Source organism: Bos taurus, chromosome 3 (genome assembly GCF_002263795.3).
Source record: "Bos taurus isolate L1 Dominette 01449 registration number 42190680 breed Hereford chromosome 3, ARS-UCD2.0, whole genome shotgun sequence".
Taxonomy (NCBI): domain Eukaryota; kingdom Metazoa; phylum Chordata; class Mammalia; order Artiodactyla; family Bovidae; genus Bos; species Bos taurus.
This window is the reverse complement of record NC_037330.1, coordinates 104602259-104622947: the sequence shown is the minus strand read 5'-3', so window position 1 is coordinate 104622947 and position 20689 is coordinate 104602259. Positions and strand designations below refer to the sequence as shown.

At 48.9% G+C, this 20689-nt stretch overlaps 1 protein-coding gene across 4 annotated transcripts in view; it reads right to left on the bottom strand.

Moving 5' to 3' along the window:
• HIVEP3 (HIVEP zinc finger 3) overlaps positions 1–20689 on the bottom strand; it is a 565238-nt gene that overhangs the window by 51422 nt on the left and 493127 nt on the right. For all 4 annotated transcript variants that reach the window (XM_059885184.1, XM_059885183.1, XM_059885185.1 and 1 more), the window contains one exon: positions 2734–8334. In XM_059885184.1, coding sequence (XP_059741167.1) covers positions 2734–7794 — 5061 coding nt within the window. In that variant the 5' untranslated portion in view covers positions 7795–8334. The remainder of the gene's footprint in view (positions 1–2733; positions 8335–20689) is intronic.

The following is a 20689-nucleotide window of genomic DNA, read 5'->3' as shown; positions in this document are numbered from 1 at the left end:
TTGCCAAGGAGGAAAAAGGAAGGAGAAACTTGGGGAACGAAATGTGGCTGCAAAGTGAACTCTTGTATAAGCTTGGGTTTCCCCATGGTTTACATATGAAAAAAAAAAAAAATGTATGTGACCAAACTCAAACCTGACTGGGTGGTCTATTCCTGTATAAAGATGGTTAGGAAGAGCTTTGAAATCCTGATATCACCCAAAGGGCCTTTTCAGAGCTACTAACAGTTAATGGAAGCTATGGGATGACAAATGTCAGGTCAATATAATAGGGAACTTTCTTAAAGCACTGCCCAAAGATGGGTTGGGTTGTACTAAGGGGTGGTGAGCAACCTATCACTGGAATGCAAGCAGAGACCAGAGAGAGGGATGATTGTAGAAAGGCATCAAGCAGTGGGCTATGCAGTTACAGTAATGTATCAGACTGGTGAGCTTCTGGTAGGAAACACGCTAAGTTTAAGTGTTTAAGTGAAAGTCTTCAGTCGTGTCTGACTCTTTGCGACCCCATGGACTATACCGTCCATGGAATTCTCCAGGCCAGAATACTGGAGTGGGTTGCCATTCCCTTCTCCAGGGGATCTTCCCAACCCAGGGATTGAACCCAGGTTTCCTGCATTGCAGGCGGATTCTTTATCAGCTGATCCAAGTGAACCAAATGAGATATTCCAGGAAAAAGTTGCAGCTCATTTTAGGAAAGCAGCATTTTAAACAACTTGTTGTCAAACCCAGTTAAGCCAAATTAATTCTTTGTTTTTCTTAAACCACCTTTCAGTGTTCAGTCATTGAAACAGAGGGGCAGTTCAGATCATCCAAAAGAACTTTAGAGTGAGATCTAGTTTTGAATCCAGGCCATTTACTATGTTTGGGACCTTGTGCAAGTTACCTGACTTCTTTATGCTTTGGTCTCTTTATCCATCAAATCATGATATAGAAACCTATCAATGTGGTTGTGAGGAAAAAAGTCATGTTGGGCATAGTACTTGGTACATAATAGGTGCACAATAAGTTCTCAGTATGACTATAATTACCACAGCATCTCAGGAGTAGCCACAACCAGTAAGAGACACTGGAGAGAAAATCAGTCGTGATGTGTATAACAATAGTGGAAATCTCATTTAAGGATGTCTGTAGACTGACAACGGAGAAGGCAATGACAACCCACTCCAGTGTTCTTGCCTGGAAAGTCCCACCGACGGAGGAGCCTGGTAGGCTGCAGTCCATGGGGTTGCTAAGAGTCGGACACAACTGAGCAACTTCACTTTCACTTTTCACTTTCATGCATTGGAGAAGGAAATGGCAACCCACTCCAGTATTCTTGCCTGGAGAATCCCAGGGACGGGGGAACCTGTTGGGCTGCTGTCTATGGGGTCGCACAGAGTCAGACACAACTGAAGCGACTTAGCAGCAGCAGCAGCAGCAGCAGTAGACTGACAAGGATATTTAGAGAATAAATTTGGGAAACAGTTTGGTGCAGAATATCCAGGCGAGCTAAGGAGAAATTCAATGCACAAGCATCACTCAGTAAAAGAGGATGCAAATGCAGAAGTTAATGAACATAGTTTGTTCATTTATCTGCAATCAGGATTTAGTTTAGGGGGATTTATTTGGTCAAAGGATCTGTTCTAAAGACTTACTAATGAAGATCTTTAAATTTGCAGTCACTTTTACAGTCTTCTTTCCTTGAATAATTGAAAGAAGAAAATAGACTCTCTGGAGTCAGACAGGTCTTGGTCCAAATTCTGGGTTTGCCAAATAGTTGCCATGTGCTCTGGACCTCTCACCTTCTGACTCTCAGTTTCCTCATCTACAGAATGGAAATGGTACTGCTACCTCACAGGCAGTGATGAACATCAACTGGATTCAAGTGCCCAGAACAATGCCTGGCACAGTGAGGCTACTCAACCAATAAGACCAACTGTTATTCCACAAATATCAAGTCAGCATAGCACATCATGACTTGAATCCTTACGCTGCCCTTGTCACCTGACAAGGTGACACCAGGATATGGAGGTGTCACCAGTCCGAAACAAACTTGGAATTATCAAATGTCAATCTTCCTGAACTTGCAGAGATCAAGATTTCATGCCTCCTAATGCAGCCTCAGGTCAGAGGCAATGGAGGAGAAAACATGAGCATTGCCAGCGTTGTGCACTACCATCAGCAAAGATGAGTCAAGCTGTGGAACTGTCACCTACCGGTAAAGAGGGATACTACAGTTAAGGTCTATTTGCTCTTCTACTCACATAAAAGAAAAAAGGAATATTTCAGGAGTCTTTTTTGTCAAACTCTAGACTCTCTGAGAAAATCTCAAGTGGCACCAGAGAACAGAAATAGTAGATGCAGAGAATACGAAAAGCAGGAAAAGACTAACACTGTAAGGAAGAAATATATGTTGGAGTGGCATAAAATTCTCAAACTGTTGCAGGCATTCCCATCAGCAAGGTTTACGAACTCAGTCTTTTGGATAAGATTGTTTCTTTGATATTTCAATAGAAGCTAATGGGAAAGTGGGTCACTTTAAAGTTCACTTTATTGAAATGCATCTAGTCCAATGATTTGAGGGACACTGACAAAGAAATCCAATAAATAAGGTGGCCAGTCACAGCTGATAGAGAGGAAATCTGTCCACTCAGTTGGCTCTCGTTTTGCAAATGGACCTTGAGGAGAATGTGGCTTTAAAAGCTCAGCAAAGGCTTTTACAATCAGGGAGTAGAAGAAAAACAAGACTGAACTCACCTCTGTCATGCGGGGCTTGCGGGAGCTGGATGGCACAAGCCTTCCTGTCTCAGGATGTGGAGCTGTGGCCATGGTGTATGTCTCTTTGCTCACCTTCTGCTTAGACCTCAGGAGGGACAAAGCAGCTTTAGTGGAAACCCCTGGAAGGTTGGGGTTGTACAAACTTATGCACCAACCAGCGTAAACAGAGGACCTCCTATCTGCATGCTGGATGTGATTTGGCTTAATGTAGTTTAAATAGCACCAACTGACATTAGTGGTTGTGTGGAGGCTGGGGAACTGCAGTACCTTCTTTGAGTCCGTACCTTCTTGCAACTTGGCTGGTCTGGGGGATGTTTCTGACAGAGATTGTGAGCTGGGAGGTGCCAGTGGAGGGAGGTCAGCTTGTTCCTTGGAATCTTCTTTCTTCACACTTGATGGGAGTAATCCTCTTCGGTGAGGTTTACCAGATGGTTGGGCATATTCCTTCAAAGCCTCTGATCCTGAGGTTGTCACATGGGGCAATGAGGGCTGAGGAAGGGGAGGAATTTCCTTTGGGTCAGATGGATCTGAGGACAGGCTGGAGAGTGTTTCTAGTTCCCTCCTGCCCTGGCCCTGACTGCCCAAGTAGGACTTCTCCGATCTCTTGCTATCCTCGGTGCTGCTAAGCACCACGCTACATGGTTTTACAAGTTCAAATTTTTCATCCACCTTAGATGCCTCCTCTTCCTTCACCCTTTTTTGCTGCTGGGTTTCCATGGTAAGTTCAAGGCTGCCAGCTGGTGAAAGGACACGTTTGCTTCCTCCCACTGTTGATGAACTCCCCTCCAGGCTCAAGACACTTTCTGATGCCAGGGAAGTGCCTTTTCTTTCAGGTAATGTCACAGGCACTCTCAAGAATGGAGTCGGGAAACCTCTGCTCTGTTCTTCACTTACTCCAGCCAGTCTGGGCCCGACCTCATACGCATCTGTCCCACACACAGACGTCCCTTTGCATGAGGGCTCTTCGAACTTGGGAAGAGCCACAGTTGCTGAGCTGCCTTGGGATTGGGTAACCAAGATCTGGGAGAGAGTGGTGTACATGGCACTCCCATAGGATGGCATGTTGGTCTGGATGCGGACGGGCACAACTAGAGACACCATGGTGTCTGGAGAGGCAGGCAGGGCCAGTGGAGGGGCTGATGTGGGTGCTGAGCAGCTGGATGGGGGAGCCACAGTGGGCAGCTGGATGTCACTGCTGTACTCTGTGCTGGGGGAGAGGCCAGGGGTTCCTGTTGCCAGTGTGGCCAGGCTAGTTTTGATCTGGGGCACGTGGCTTTCCACTTCACTGGGGAGCTGAAGGGTGAACTGCGATTGCAGAGGCAGGAAAAACCCAGAAGAAAGTGCTGAGGAGGCAGGGTAAGGCATGGGGAGAAATGAAGGGGGTTGTCGGAATGGGATGTTGGCTGGGTGAGGCATGAGCTGGGGGAGGTGGAGTTGGCCCGGGTGTAGAACAGTAGGTTGGAGAGGAAGTGGGGGAGCTTGAAATAAGGAGGGAGGAAGGGGCGGCATGGAGTAAGGTGTGGAGAGCAGGCTGGACATGGCCTGGGTGGGGAAGAACTCTGAAGACTGTCCTGGCTCATGCTGTAGGAGGTGCTGGAAGGAGAAAAGGGAGACAGGCGGGGGCAGGTAGGGTTTCTCCTGCAACGGGAGCTGAGCGATGGGGTGGGGGAACACCTGCAGTGCTTCTGTGTAGGGCGGAGTGGCCCCCAGCGCTGGTCTGTCTTGCACCTGGCTCTTGCCTCCTGGGTGCCCGCTGTGTGAGGTGGCTGCAGAGGAAACTGGGAGCAATGCGCCTTTGGCCAAAGATTTACTGGATGAGGGTTTTGGTTCCTCACTCTCCTGTCTTCCCTTGGGGGTGGCTTCTGGCTCGGTTTCAGGAGGCCTGGTCAGAGAAGCCTGTCTCACCAAAAAGCATTTTCTTCTCTCTGGTGGGGCTGCTGAGGCCACTGGAGCTGCTGGAGTTGGTGCTGAAGGGCCTGTCAAGGACAAGCTGCCATAGTCAAAGGATTTGCTGCGTGTCTCGGTCATATGGGTGGAGTGGGAGATGTTGGGGCTCTGTTCTGAGGCTGACCTCCGCATCTCACGGGCATGCGGGTGGTGGCTGGGGACGGTCAGCATGTGGGTGCCCAAGGGTTTGGAGCGTGTGTCTGATGAAGGCCCGGTGGCTTCGGCTTTTCCGTGGTCATCTCTCTCAAAGGAGGCAGAGCGGCTGGACCCACTCAGTGAGACACTGCTCTCCTGGCTCGGGCTGCGAGACAGAGGCACGGAGGACTCAAAGCTGGACTCCCCCGATGACTGGGCCATCTCTGCCAGGCGCAGTCTTTTCTTCTTGGGTGGCAGCTTTTCAGCTGGGAGCTGGGCAAGTGTCTGGCTGCGCTGGGGCCACTGGAACTCCTCTGTCTTCTCTGGCTCCTTAGGGGGTGGCTCCGGCTCTGTATCTGGCCGGTCGGGCTCCTCGGTCACCAGGATTTCGGGAACCTGAATATTGGGCTGGCGGACCAACCTGGGCTGCAGGGAGTGGGCCGAGCGTCCGTGCGGGGCAGGCGGGGGTGATGAGAAGGGGGCCGCAGACTTGTCTTCCCCTTCCAAACTGCCGGGCTGCTCCAGAGAGTCAGATTTCTCAAAGGAGCTGGTGTGCTGGATGACAGAAATTTCTTTGGACGTGGTTCTCCTCTCCTTCCCTGATTCTGAACTGGACCCTGGCTTAGGAGTCCTTGGCTGGAAGCCTGCGGATCCCTCCAGGGAGGGCACTGACTTATTCGGCTCTGCTGGTGACTTGCTGGACTCCAAGGGAAGGTTCCGAGCAGCCTCTGAAGGCCCAGGGCTGCCGAACTGACTCTTGGTGGACTCAAAGCTGGGCGGCTCCTCCTCATCCCCAAGGCTCTTCTCTTTCCTCCTTTTCCTCAGTGGAGTGAGTTCCAAGGTGGTCCCCAGTTTGTAATGCATCATCTGGGACCAGGGCTCATGCTCGGCCTGGCTCTTCTCGGCCTCCGAAGATACATGAGCACCCACGGTGACTGGCTTTGCCAACTGAAGCTCTGAGCAGTAGTACTTTTTATGGGCCTCATAGTTGTCCCTTTTCTTGTACCGAGCACCACATATGTTACATTCATAGATCACCCCTTTCGTTTTCAAACCCTTCTTGGTCTTTTTGGTGAGGTCGCTTTCCCTGGGTTCCGGTTCATCTGCAGGCTTGGAGGCTGCGTCTTTGCTGCTGGGCCCTGCCTCCTCAGAACTGTACTCTCCGCCCAAAGGCAGTTCGATGGCCGGCTGGCGCTTGAGCATCCGGGGGTGGGAGGTAAACAGTTGACTGCTGCGGCTCAGGGCTTCCGAGTCGGCGACGTGGTCGTCGAAGGAGTAGCTGCCTCGGAAGGTGTGGTGGGGGGTACTGAGGGTGCAGGTGGCAGAAGGCATTGAGTGGCTTCTCAGCAGAGGCACAGGGGGGGTGGTGCTGGGCGGGCGCTGGAGGCTCAGCAGTGATTGTTCGGGCTTCGCTTTCTCACTATGGGAGGACAGTGGCTCCCGGTAGAGGCTGGATTTGGGTGACTCCATGCTGCTCCGCCGCGACAGTGAGCTCCTCCTGGGCTTCACGCTGTCTATCTCGCTGGTGTCCACCACGGCCTCATTGATGGTGATGAGTTTGGTGATATGCTCAATCACCTGCGTCCGGGGCACGGACAGAGGTACCAGGCTGGGCTTGTCTTCGGTGGACAGGGGCAGGAGGGGCTGGGTGGAGGTGGCCGTCAGCATGGCAGTCCGCTGCCCGATCCTCCCACACTTGCCGAAGATGATCTCGGCATAGGACCTGGCGTTGGTGTTTGGGGGGCTGACCTGCTGTTCAGCGCTCTCAGAGCGTGAGAAATACCCAGATTCGGTGCTGCCTTTGCTGCCCGGGCTCAGGAACGCCTGCTCGTCGATCACCTTCTTCCTCTCGCTCAAGCGGAGGGCCAGCTTCTGCTTTATCGTGTGGGTGTCTTCAGGTTTATGGCTCAGGGGGTGTTCGGATGAGGGTTCCGCAAAGGGAGCTGGGTCCTCGAGCGACGGGGCCGAGCTGGACTGGGACAAGGAACAGCGTTCGTGGCTGGAACCCTGGCTCCCGGAGCTGTATAAACTGCTGGACAGGAGTGGGTGTTTGGGCCTCGGGGAGAGCTCTGTGGGGTGTGTGGAAGTGGTGCCCGTCTCCTCTTCCGAATCTGTGCTTTCTCCCTCGGTGGGCTCCTCAAATTCTTCCCCAGGGATCCTCTCCATCTCCAGCCCTGGGGGATACATCTCGCCACCCATTCCCGAGGCCAGGCCGGCTTTGATACGGTGAGCATGGGACTTCCTGTGCTTGTAGAGGTTACTCTTGGTCTTGAAGGAGAAGCCACAGGGGCCGCAGGGGTAGGGCCTCTCGCCTGTGTGTGAGCGGATGTGTTTCTGGAGCACACTGGGCTTGGCACAGGGGCGGCTGCAGTATTGACATATGTACTTGCCGGGCTTCTGTGGTTTCCTCTCCTTCTTGTGTGCCTCTTCCGTGGGCTTCAAGGAGACCTGGGAGGGACGGGACACAAAGACTTTGGGGATGCCGGGCAGGTCCTCGGGAGGAATGATGGAAGCATGGGAAGAGAGGAGCTGGCTTTGAGGATGGAGCCCAGGGGTCACAAAAGAGCCTGAGGGTCCAGGTCTCATTGGGTCGACCAGCTGCCATGTGGATCCCTCCAGGAGATGCTCGGGTTTGCCAGGCGACATGAATGCTGGTGTCAGAGGGTGCTGCGGAAGCTGGGAGATGTGGACTGAGGCTTCGATGGAGGACCTCTTGGGGGGCTTCTGTGGCTGACCAGTTTTCTCCTGAGAGCCTTCCCTAAGAACCGACGAGGGGCCTGGGAAGGGCTGCGGGGCTAGTAGCTCTTGGAGGGGGCCCTCTTGAGTGGCGGCTGTGCTGCTGCCAGGATACGGGGCGCTAGATGAGACACTGGTCTGAATGGCCTCTCCTTTGGTCAGCCGCTTCCGGGGACTTCCCTCAGCCTTCTTGGTGCCCTTGACACTTTGTTCAGGATCCATGACCTCCACAGGACTTCAGATGCTATTAAGGGAGGGTTGGAGCAGGCCGCATTTATGAATACTCCAAACGTCCCAAGGAGGCGTCTGGCTTGGGTAACATTGGTCAAGAGCTACGGAAGTCAAACCCAAGGTGGTTTGGGGAGTTTTAAAAATTTTTTTCCAAGTGTCACTGGTGGCAAGTGGACTCAGGGCAGGTCATCAGGGCCCAGACTATTCACATCGGTGAGGCATGGCCCTCTACTTCACAGATAGAAAATGCACCAGCACTTTCTGCCTGAATGTCTGTCGTGGAAACGTCATGAAGGATGTCAGAGTCGCCATCATATTGTTTCAGTTGGCAGTGGCAAGTGGCCCCCCACAAGTCCCCCGTGTGCTATGCGATCCGTGGACGGCTAGAGATGGCTGTGTGCATGGTCCAGGCATCCCTGGTCCTGGCACGAGAGAAGCCACGCTGGATGCCGTGGGCAGCTCCGTCCCACCTCTTCTGCTCTTTCGTCCCGTGTTGGAGATGAACAGTCGCAGAGGGGAACTCACGCTCTTCTACTTGACCAGAGCACACACACAGAAATAGACAAAGAGAAGAGAAGAGAGGGTTACTGTAACTCATCTACAGCTCATGCAGCTCCGGTGAGACCTGGGTGATCCCTAAAAGGTTAACAAGGGAGACTCAACCCAAACCCACAGCCCCAGACCCTGTGCACCAAAGCACTTGGCACCTCCTTTGCCCACATTTCCAGAGGCGCCAGTGACTCTGAATGTCCACTGTGGTTCTGAGGACTGTGACTCTGTGGGGCGTCAGGAGCAGAGTAGACTCTGGGAACCATGGGGCACTTAGGAATGACAGGCTTGGATTCCAGTCTTTGCGCAGAGAGCAACTCTGAATGGGTTTCAGCTCCCTAAGCCTCAGTTGCGTCACCTATGAAATGAAATAGTATCTATGAAATAATAGCAATTCCTGGCTCAACTCCATCTCGAGAGTGCATCCAATGTGAAAATGGACATGGATGCCACTGGATGAATGCTGACTGGTCCCGTGGCCAGTGCAAGAGTTGGGGCTGGTTGATTATCTGGAGATGAGCTTTCTATGAGAGGGACTGTTCTCAGGTTAGTATTTCTCTCTCTTTCTGGCCCTGGGTTCTGAAGGTATCCAGGCTTATGGCTTTGCAAACCATTGCTAACCCACCTTCCAAGCCTGGGGTTTAATGAAAAAGCTAAAACCACCATCCATGTGGTGGTTCACAGTCTAACACAGGGTGACCATCAGGGCCACTAAGCAATAGCTAGAAGGTCATTCTGGAAGCTTCTTCCACTTTCCAGCCTTTTTTTTTGTTTAGTCAGTGGCCCAGGGTTACCCTAGAAGTGGCTCAGAATAGAGGTCCTTGTCAAACTGAGGGACAAAGCTGGTCAGAGTGGAGCCCCACGTATGTCTGCTCTGCCAGGGTCAGCTGAAATTTGGGCAGCCAAGGCCTCCTGGGCTCTGAGGGCCTTGCAGGGCCCTTTTTCCCAAGAACACAGACAGAATTTCAAAGCTGGAAGTCACTGTGAACTCTGTCCTGCCAGCCATCTTACTTTCCAGTGGATGAATCTAAGCACTGCAGGGGGAGGGGGGCCTGTTGAGGTCCTGTGGTCCTAAGAGGTAGGGCCTGCATTTGAATCCAGGCTCCCTACTGCCAGATTTGATTCCCCAGCCACCTCGCAGGTGTCCATACCCAGGGTGAGGGTCTGGGAGACTGACCGGTGCATCTCTATAGCCTTCTTCTCTCTCCTGTAGGCATGCTCTGCCCTTGGCATACTGACCACAGGCACCCTTCATGGCCTCACCTTTATTTTCACTGGGTGTTTGCTGATACAGTCTTGAAAAGTTCCCACTTTCTACTTTCATAGAGTACTCTGAAAGACTCAAATAATTGTTGCTCAAATGGCAGGACCTCAGACATAGTGACATGCCATGGAAGGGCAAGGAGTTCAGCAACTAGCCAAAAGGTATATTCTATAAATTTATTCTTTTGGTTTCCTTTTCATCTCAATTCTATAAAAACTTCAATATCACTATAATAAAATTTTATAAATATTTTTAAAAGAATGACAAGCTATGAATCCAGATTAAAAAAATCTGTAAATAAGAATGACAAATCAGAACAAAGGAAAGTGTAGATAAGGTAGGAGGTCAGGACTGGTAAGATGGAAAGAGCACTGATATAATAATCATGAGGGCTTACAGTGCTTCTACAGTTCAACTATACACTGATATCTGAGATTCTTGGCAGCCAAGGATAAAAGGGAGACATGGTCCCTTGTAGAGTCATTATAAACCCACTGCAGTGTTCTTGCCTGGAGAATCCCAGGGACAGGGGAGCCTGGTGGGCTGCCATCTATGGGGTCGCACAGAGTCGGACGCGACTGAAGCGACTTAGCAGCAGCAGCAGCAGCAGAGTCATTATAACCAGCAAAGAAGAAAACATGTAAGTTCCTTGCAGGAGGCAAAGCATTACCTGAAAAGAACTTTTTCATATGGTACTTCAGACAGGGGCAGCGAATGATGCATGAGATCACCTATGTCTTCAAATAATATCCCTCCAGCAAATGCTATGACCAACCTAGGCAGCATATTAAAAAGCAGAGACATCACTTTGCTGACAAAGGTCCATATAGTCAAAGCTATGGTTTTTCCAGTAGTCATGTATGGATGTGAGAGTTGGACTATAAAGAAAGCCATGTGCCAAAGAATTGATGCTTTTTTTCCTCCAACTGTGGTGTGGGAGAAGACTCTTTAGAGTCCCTTGGACTGCAAGGATATCAGGCCAGTCAATTCTAAAGGAAATCAGTCCTGAATATTTATTGGAAAGACTGATGCTGAAGCTTAAACTCCAATACTTTGGCCACCTGATGTGAAGAACTGACTCATTGGAAAAGACCTTGATGTTGGGAAAGATTGAAGGGAGGAAGAGAAGGGGACAGCAGAGGATGAGATGGCTGGATGGATCACTGACATGATGGACATGAATTTGAGCAAGCTCCGGGAGTTAGTGATGGACAGGGAAGCCCGGCATGCTGTAGTCCATGGGGTTGCAAAGAGTCAGACATGACTGAGCAACTGAACTGAACTGAACTGAACTGAGCAAATGCAGTGATTGAGTTTCTTCAGTGGAAGGTCACAACTCAGCAAAGGCTATTCTTTGAGCAGTCAAAGGCCTCCTCTGACCTAGGCAGAGAGCATCCTCCCAAAGCAGGATGAACGTGGGAAAGGCAGGGGAATTTCATTTCATCATATTACTGTCAATAGGGTGGCCATGTAAGATGTCACCCAAACTAGGGCACTTTGGAGAGTAAAAGGGGTACAATTAACCATTCTGGAGGAGCAATGGGAATAAACCAGGTCATCTCAGGCAAACCAGAACGAATGGTTACCCTTACGATCAATATTTACCTTGTGATCCAAACCAGGCACAAGCGCCATCTCTGGGAGTCTGGCATAAACTTTGACCTCTGCTATGAGGACTGAACTGGCACCATGGTCTCCTATGGGTCCTTAAAGACTGGGAATCTAGTCTCATTCCCTCACTTGACAAACGAGGAGACTGAGGCCTAGAGAAATAAGGTGATTTTCCCTAAAGACTGCAGAGTGATGGTGGCCAAGGAAGACCACCCTGTGCCACCAACTGCTTGCTGGCCAGAGTTCATCCCCACCTCCGTGAATAACTGGGCACCATAGCCTATGGCTCTGTGGCACATTGGGCACCATAGTCTATGGCTCCCTGTTCTGTGAAGGCACTGGCTTGGCCCCACAGGAGGTGGCTGTATCCCTGGCGAGGAGTGACCACAGTGTCCGGAGGCTTAACAGTCAAAGGGCCCTTTCAACTTATGTCCTAACCTCACTGTGACTCTTGGATGGGAGAAATGGGGAGAAGACTGAGGTTGGGGAGTCCATCCTGGTGGCATTACCCCAGGCCTTGTTTATCCAAGCTAATGTGGGCCAAAGCTCTGAGTCATGGAAAAGTCAGATGAGACAGAACTGTGCTCTGGGCTGGTCTGTGACTCCTGGGCTTGGCTGTACCTGTGTGAGGGGAGGAGGCCCCTGGGTGCTGTGGATGGATAATAAAGCATTGGCTATACTAACTATGTCTATTGACCCTTTCATGCAAGGATCTCAATGTACCCCGCAAATACTAGCTAGTGGTGAGATTCGCTTCTTCTGATGGATGGATGGGCCCCTCTGCATGACTGAATGGGGAGTGATGAGTCTGAGTGACAGTCAGTTGGCCAAGGAGGACCCTACACTGTCGAGTCCTGTGTTTCTCCCTTCACTAAGCCACAGGGGTGGGTGGAGAAGTGCCCAGAGGCTGGGGCTTGGAGCATTTCCCAGGCCAGGCAGGAGGGTGGGGTGCATGAGGGAGACAGTCAGGTGGCTGTTGTGTCATTAGGTGACTCACTGGGCCAGCACCACCTGCCTGGGGTCAGCACCTGCCTGGCTGCACCTGTGAGCAGGGCCCGGCACTCTTCTGGAGAGGGCCCTCCTGCTGGCAGCCTCTGGGAAAGGAGCAGGCAGGACATATCAGCACCATCGGCCGCCTAGATCATGGAGTCAGGGAGGCCTGAGAGCCGAAAGGCCCACCCCTTCATTCTGCACAGAGGGCACCTGAGCTGCGGGAGACAATGACCGGCCCAGGAAACACAAGTCCTCGGACTCCTGGGCCAGTGCTCTCTGCTGCCCTGTTCCATACCTCATGACATGTCAGAGGTCCTTGATACAGGAGGCAGTGGGAGGGGGCAGCTGGGACTGGCTGCAGAACAGGGGAAAACCTACAAGAACTAAGAAGGCTTCAGCCTTGGAATGGGTTACAATTCACACTGGCATCAACATTTTTTTACTTAACTCTTTAACCCCTTTAGAAGGACCATTTCCAATCTCTGGGACCAAGTGATGCTAAGAAAATGGCTCTTTTCTACATTCTGTGCTTCTGAAGGTGTGTGTAAAATTTTAATACTAGCTAGAAGTAACAAAAGGAAAAGTTGCCTCTGCAGAGAACTGGTGAACATACCTGTAAAAATCACCAGTGACATGAGGTCAGAGGTAGGGGGCTTTCCTTACAGGACCCAGAAGCTGGGCCAACAGGAGTCTGAGCCTCAGGCCAGGGGAAAGATGGATGTTCTCTGCTGATGGTGGCAGAACGGACCTGGAGTCCACCTTGCCTGCTCCTAAGGTCACAGCCCTCAGAGCTCTGGCTTAGAAACCAGCTTAGAACCATGAGAAGAACCTGAGTTTTAAGAGCCAGCTGGCTAACATATCAGACTACTTGGCTCTCACTTCTGGAGGCTTCCATAGGTCTAGCTAGTAGGATATCCCAACACGGAAGACAGTAGGGTGCTGGGGCTGGAGCCACGAAAGCCTCAGGGGAGGGAGATGAGGGGCAGGCAACAGGGCTGAGGCCTGAAGTTCTGCAACCAACTGGACACCTCTTCTGGATCCAAGGTGTGGGGACAACAAGGCCGTTGCCCAGAGTGGACCCCCACAGAGGGAAGATAGGAGGTGGGCTCTAGCAGGTGGTCAGCTTCACTAGTCCTGGTAGAAGGCCAGCCTGAGTCTGCATGAGCTGTAGACTAGGGAGCTTGAATCACCAGCCAAGATAGATGAGACTCCGGCAAGACAGGGACAGAGGCCTGGTATTCAGAGGGCTATTAGGTCCCAGACCTGGGGCATAAAGTTCTTATAATTTAGTTACATATACCCATGGATGCATGCACCCCAATATCCCAAAATCAGGTAAAAATTTTACTGATCGTAAGTAATAAAACACTGATGTTGAAAACACCAGGAAAGCAAACCTTTTGCTTATTTTCAGAAGCTGAAAGCAAGCACAGAAGGCCACAGCCTAGACAGGAGGCAAGTAGTGTTTTCATTTAAGAACCCAACACCAAACCAGTGGCCCTTCTGAGAATCTGTGTGTACGACACTGTCTGTGTGCGTACGAGATGGGGCAGAATTCTTACGCAGCAAACAAAAGTGAAAGTGGCTGGGGGCTCGGATGGTGGCAAGAGAGGGTAAGTGTGAAGATGTGGGTCTGGAAACTAACAGGAGAGGTTGTCAGAGAGCCAGTGAAGGAAGTCTGGACAGAGAGTGGCCAAAGCCAATGGTGGGGCTCTGGCTGGTAACGGGGAACAGGGCAGAGCCTGAAATGTCTCCCACTAGCCACTCCCTTTTTTGTTTTAGCAACTGAAGCCCCTGAGCATCAGCTGAGTCTCTTGTCACCCACCTAGGCTGCATCTACCAACATCCTTTGCAGCTAGTGCTGGTCAACAGCTGTAGCTTGCAGGTCACGGCCAGAAAGAACAGTGTCTGCCCTCCACATCCTCATTTGCTCAGGAAGGAACCTGGAGGCAGTAGCGGAGGTGAACCCGACTATATTTCACAAGGCTACAGCTTCCATAGTGATTCCTCTAATGGATCTGAGCAAAGGCAGTTGAAAACCTTCTGGAAAGGATTCGCCATTCTAGATGCCATAAAGAACATGTGTGGTTCATAAGAAGGGGTCAAAATATCAATAGGAGTTTTGAAGAAGTTAATTCCAATCCTCGTGGATGGCTTAGACTTCATGGAGAAAGTAACTGCAGATGTGGTAGAAATAGCAAGAGAACTAGAATTAAAAGTGGAGTCTGAAGATGTGACTGAATTGCTGCAATCTCATGATAAAATTTAACAGATGAGGAGTTGCTTCCTAGGGATGAACAAAGAAAGTAGTTTCTTGAGATGGAATCTACTTTTGGTGAAGATTTTGTGAGGACTGCTGAAACAACAATAAAAAATTTAGAATATTACATAAACTTAGCTGATAAAGCAGCAGCAGGGTTTGAGGGGACTGACTCCAATTTTGAAATAAGCTCTATTGAGGGTAAATTCCTTTCAAAGAGTACTGCAGTACTGCATGTTACAGTGTTACAGAGAAATCGTTCGTGAAAGGAAGCAGTAAATTAATGCGGCAAACTGCATTGCCATCTTACTTTGATAAACTGCCACAGCCACCCTATCCTTCAGCAACCACTACCCTGATCAGTTGGCAGCCACCAATATCAAGGCAAGACCCTCCACCAGCAAAAGCTTATGAATCACTCACTGAAGGCTCAGAAGAGGGTTGGCATTTTTTAGCAATACAGTATATTTTAATCAAGTTATATACATGGATTTGTTTTTGACATAATGCTATTACATACTTAGTAGATTACACTATGTGGTGGTTTAGTCACTAAGTCGTGTCTGACTCTTGTGATCCCACGGACTATAACCTGCCAGGCTCCTCTGTCCATGGGATTCTCCAGGCAAGAATGCTGGAGTGAGTTACCATTTCCTTTCCCAGGGGATCTTCCCAATCCAGGAATCGAACCTGGGTCTCCTGCACCGCAGGCAGATTCTTTACCGACCGAGCTACAAGGGAAGCTACAGATTACACTGTAGTGTGAACATAACTTTTATAGGCACTAAGACTCACTTTATTGTGGTGACCTGGAAGCAAACCCACATCTTCAGGGTATTCCTCTAACTGGCGCACGGCTGATGCTCAAGAAATAAGAACAGATGCTGAATCTAGAGGTCAAAGCAGGGTCTCCAAAGAAGTCAGTATGATGCTGAGCCACCCAGCTAGTAGTACAGCCTTTCTAATTTCCCCAGACAAAAAATACATCGGTTCCCGAGCTGGGCAGGGCAGTGGGGTCAAAAACACAGGCAGGAGATGCTGCCACTGATGGTGGCAGATTTGAATTAAGGCAAACTGGAAGTGGTCAAACAGGAGATGGCAAGAGTGAACATCGACATTCTAGGAATCAGCGAACTGAAATGGACTGGAGTGGGTGAATTTAACTCAGATGACCATTATATCTACTACTGTGGGCAGGAATCCCTTAGAAGAAATGGAGTAGCCATCATGGTCAACAAAAGAGTCCAAAATGCAGTACTTGGATGCAGTCTCAAAAATGACAGAATGATCTCTGTTCGTTTCCAAGGCAAACCATTCAATATCACAGTAATCCAAGTCTGTGCCCCGACCAGTAACACTGAAGAAGTTTAACACTGAATGGTTCTATGAAGACCTACAAGACTTTTTAGAACTAATACCCAAAAAAGATGTCCTTTTCATTATAGGGGACTGGAATGCAAAAGTAGGAAGTCAAGAAACACTTGGAGTAACAGGCAAATTTGGCCTTGGAATATGGAATGAAGCAGGGCAAAGACTAATAGAGTTTTGCCAAGAAAATGCACTGGTCATAGCAAACACCCTCTTCCAACAACACAAGACTCTACACTACACATGGACATCACCAGATGGTCAACACCAAAATCAGATTGATTATATTCTTTGCAGCCAAAGATGGAGAAGCTCTATACAGTCAACAAAAACAAGACCAGGAGCTGACTGTGGCTCAGATCATGAACTCCTTATTGCCAAATTCAGACTGAAGTTGAAGAAAGTAGGGAAAACCATTAGACCATTCAGGTATGACCTAAATCAAATCCCTTATGATTATACAGTGGAAGTGAGAAATAGATTTAAGGGACTAGATCTGATAGACAGAGTGCCTGATGAACTATGGATGGAGGTTAGTGACATTGTACAGGAGACAGGGATCAAGACCATCCCCATGGAAAAGAAATGCAAAAAAGCAAAATGGCTGTCTGGGGAGGCCTTACAAATAGCTGTGAAAAGAAGAGAAGCGAAAAGCAAAGGAGAAAAGAAAGATATAAGCATCTGAATGCAGAGTTCCAAAGAATAGCAAGGAGAGATAAGAAAGCCTTCCTCAGCGACCAGTGCAAAGAAATAGAGGAAAACAACAGAATGGGAAAGACTAGAGATCTCTTCAAGAAAATTAGAGACACCAACGGAATATTTCATGCAAAGATGGGCTCGATAAAGGACAGAAATGGTATGGACCTAACAGAAGCAGTAGATATTAAGAAGAGGTGGCAGGAATACACAGAAGAACTGTACAAAAAAGATCTTCATGACCAAGATAATCACGATGGTGTGATCACTGACCTAGAGCCAGAAATCCTGGAATGTAAAGTCAAGTGGGACTTAGAAAGCATCACTACGAACAAAGCTAGTGGAGGTGATGGAATTCCAGTTGAACTATTTCAAATCCTGAAAGATGATGCTGTGAAAGTGCTGCACTCAATATGACAGCAAATTTGGAAAACTCAGCAGTGATCACAGGACTGGAAAAGGTCAGTTTTCATTCCAATCCCAAAGAAAGGCAATGCCAAAGAATGCTCAAACTACTGCACAATTGCACTCATCTCACACGCTAGTAAAGTCATGCTCAAAATTCTCCAAGCCAGGCTTCAGCAATATGTGAACCGTGAACTTCCTGATGTTTAAGCTGGTTTTAGAAAAGGCCAAGGAACCAGAGATCAAATTGCCAACATCCACTGGATCATGGAAAAAGCAAGAGAGTTCCAGAAAAACATCTATTTCTGCTTTATTGACTATGCCAAAGCCTTTGACTGTGTGGATCACAATAAACTGTGGAAAATTCTGAAAGAGATGGGAATACCAGAGCACCTGACCTGCATCTTGAGAAACCTATCTGCAGGTCAGGAAGCAACAGTTAGAATTGGACATGGAACAACAGACTGGTTCCAAATAGGAAAAGGAGTACGTCAAGGCTGTATATTGTCACCCTGCTTATTTAACTTATATGCAGAGTACATCATGAGAAATGCTGGACTGGAAGAAGCACAAGCTGGAATCAAGATTGCTGGGAGAAATATCAATAACCTCAGATATGCAGATGACACCAACCTTATGGCAGAAACTAAAGAGGACCTAAAAAGCCTCTTGATGAAAGTGAAAGAGGAGAGTGAAAAAGTTGGCTTAAAACTCAACATTCAGAAAGTGAATATCATGGCACCTGGTCCCATCACTTCATCAGAAATAGATGGGGAAACAGTGGAAACAGTGTCAGACTTTATTTTTGGGGGCTCCAAAATCACTGCAGATCGTGATTGCAGCCATGAAATTAAAAGACGCTTACTCCTTGGAAGAAAAGTTATGACCAACCTAGATAGTATATTCAAAAGCAGAGACATTACTTTGCCAACAAAGGTCCGTCTAGTCAAGGCTATGGTTTTTCCAGTGGTCATGTATAGATGTGAGAGTTGGACTGTGAAGAAGGTTGAGCGCTGAAGAATTGATGCTTTTGAACTGTGGTGTTGGAGAAGACTCTTGAGAGTCCCTTGGACTGCAAGGAGATCCAACCAGTCCATTCTGAAGATCAGCCCTGGGATTTCTTGGGAAGGAATGATGCTCAAGCTGAAACTCCAGTACTCCTCATGTGAAGAGTTGACTCATTGGAAAAGACTCTGATGCTGGGAGGGATTGGGAGCAGGAGGAGAAGGAGACCACAGAGGATGAGATGGCTGGATGTCATCACTGACTCGATGGACGTGAGTCTGAGTGAACTCCGGGAGTTGGTGATGGACAGGGAGGCCTGGTGTGCTGCGATTCATGGGGTTGCAAAGAGTCGGACATGACTGAGCGACTGAACTGAACTGAACTGAACTGAACTGATGGTCTGGGACACTTATCAGATTGAACCTTTCATACCACCCTAGGGCTTAGGCTAGAACTGAAGACACTCATGGATTAAGTCATTATAGTCTTGACACGCAGATTGGCTGGCCCATCCCCCTGCCTCCACGCTGCACTAGATGGTTCTCCTGCTGAGGCTGGAGATTCTGGAGCCTCCAGTGTACCTCGTGGTCACTAGTTTCCTGTGAAATGATGACAGGTCAGTGAGACCCAGGGCAGGGCAGCTCTCAAGGGGCCTGAACCTGGGCTTCCATTACGGTCAAAAGGATGAATTGCATGAGTACATCCTGTCTTCAGACTCACAGCACTTTGTACCCATCTTCATTTGCTGTTGGGAAGAAACTGAGGCCCAGAGGAAAGATGCAATCTGTTCATGGAGAGCCAGCAAGGAGGTATTCGGGCCAAAAGGGAGAAAATTCCTGAGCCCTCCAATTTTCTGTTTGGGGCCATGTACCCTGAATGGCAGGGATGTCTTGATGCTGATTAAGCTTCCCTGGAAGCTCCCCAGGGGCAGACAGATCTGGGCTGCAGGGAGGATGGCAATTAGGGCACCTGAAGAGAACCAGGGGGCAGGATAGCAGGACTCCTCACCACGGCTGGCTTGCTTCCCGAGATACTCCCCACCTTTCTCAGGATCTGTGAGTTCCCTCTAGCAAGGGCAGAGCAAGAGGCCTGGAGTCAAGATGCCTGTCATGGGACCCCGTTACTTGTAGAGGAACCCCCTGACACAACTCTGCTGTGTGACCCTCAGCATTTTCTTGCTTTGTCCACCTGCGAGAGGTTGCCTACACTCCTTGGCACCTGGCCCCTTCCATCTTCAAAGTCAGCAGTGGTGGCCCCATCTTTTCACACTGAATAACACTGACTGCCCTACCTCCCTCTCACCCATAAGGGCTCTTGTGATGATGTTGAGCCCTGCCTAGATAATCTATAGGGCTTCCCTGATAGCTCAGTTGGTAAAGAATCTGCCTGCAATGCAGGAGACCCAGTTCGATTCCTGGGTCAGGAAGATCCACTGGAGAAGGGATAGGCTACCCACTCCAGTATTCTTGGGCTTTCTTTGTGGCTCAGCTGGTAAAGAATCCACCTGCAATGTGGGAGACCTGGGTTCGATCCCTAGGTTGGGAAGATCTGTTGGAGAAGGGAAAGGCTACCCACTCCAGGATTCTGGCCTGGAGATTAGATAATCTATAAAAATCTCACCACTTTCACATCTTTGATTTAATCACAGCTACAACATGCCTTTTTTCATGAAAGGCAACATGTTCATAGGTTCCAGAGGTTAGGATCTGGACATCTTTGGGAATCATTATTCTGCTTATCACAGTGCTATCTCAGTATTTTTTAAATCTGTATTTCTTGTTCTCTAGTGAGGCTTAGAACTTTGCATAACCTTATTAAGCAATTATTTCACTCAGTGAATTATTTTTCATATCCTTTGCTTATGTTCCTAATGAATTATATATTTATTTCTTTATACAAACTCTTTCAATACTGGGGATATTAATCTTTTCAATATGAAGTGCAAATACTTCTATCATTAGTCTTTAACTTTGCTGAACCGGAAAATTTTGTTTCTATGTGGTCAAATGCATCATCAATCCTTCCTTTTATGACTTTTAGGTTTTGTGTCCAAGATTATTTTTTTAGAATGTCGCCCCCTTTTCTTCTAGTCCCTTTATGATTTTTTTTTCCTTTCCTCTCTCTCTGTCCCTCCACCCCTTTGTTCCTCTTTTCCTCCTGCCATCCTTCCCTCCCTCCCTTCCTTTCCATTTCTATCGTGGCTCCATCTGGCATTTATTTTTGTATAAGGAGTGAGGTAGAGATAAAGCTTAGTATTTTTTTTTTTTTAATATAGCTAACCAGTTGTCCTAACAGTATTATTGGATAGTCCACCCTCACTCTGCTGAAATATCCTGGGGCATCTAAAAGCCCAGGTTCTAGCCCCATTCAGATCCATTGAAGCAGTATCTATGGGAAAAGGGCTCCAGAATCTATATTTTTACAAAACTCCCTATGTAAAAATCTGACATAAGCTTCTCTACTGTCCACTATTTGGGGAAACTGATGGAACTCCTCTAATTACCTCCTCTAACTAATCACCTTGCGTCTAGGTCCTCAGTGTTCCTCCACTCCACCCCACCATTTATTGCAGAATGCGAAATCTCTTTGGTTGCCAACCTCACCAGGCCTCTCCCTCTGCCAAGAACTCTCAATAGCTCCCAACCACATGGAGATGCAGCCAATGGCGTTTCAGCCTCATCACAATCAGGCCCCTCCCAGCCTCCTCTCTCCACCCTACACTTTGACTTTGCATC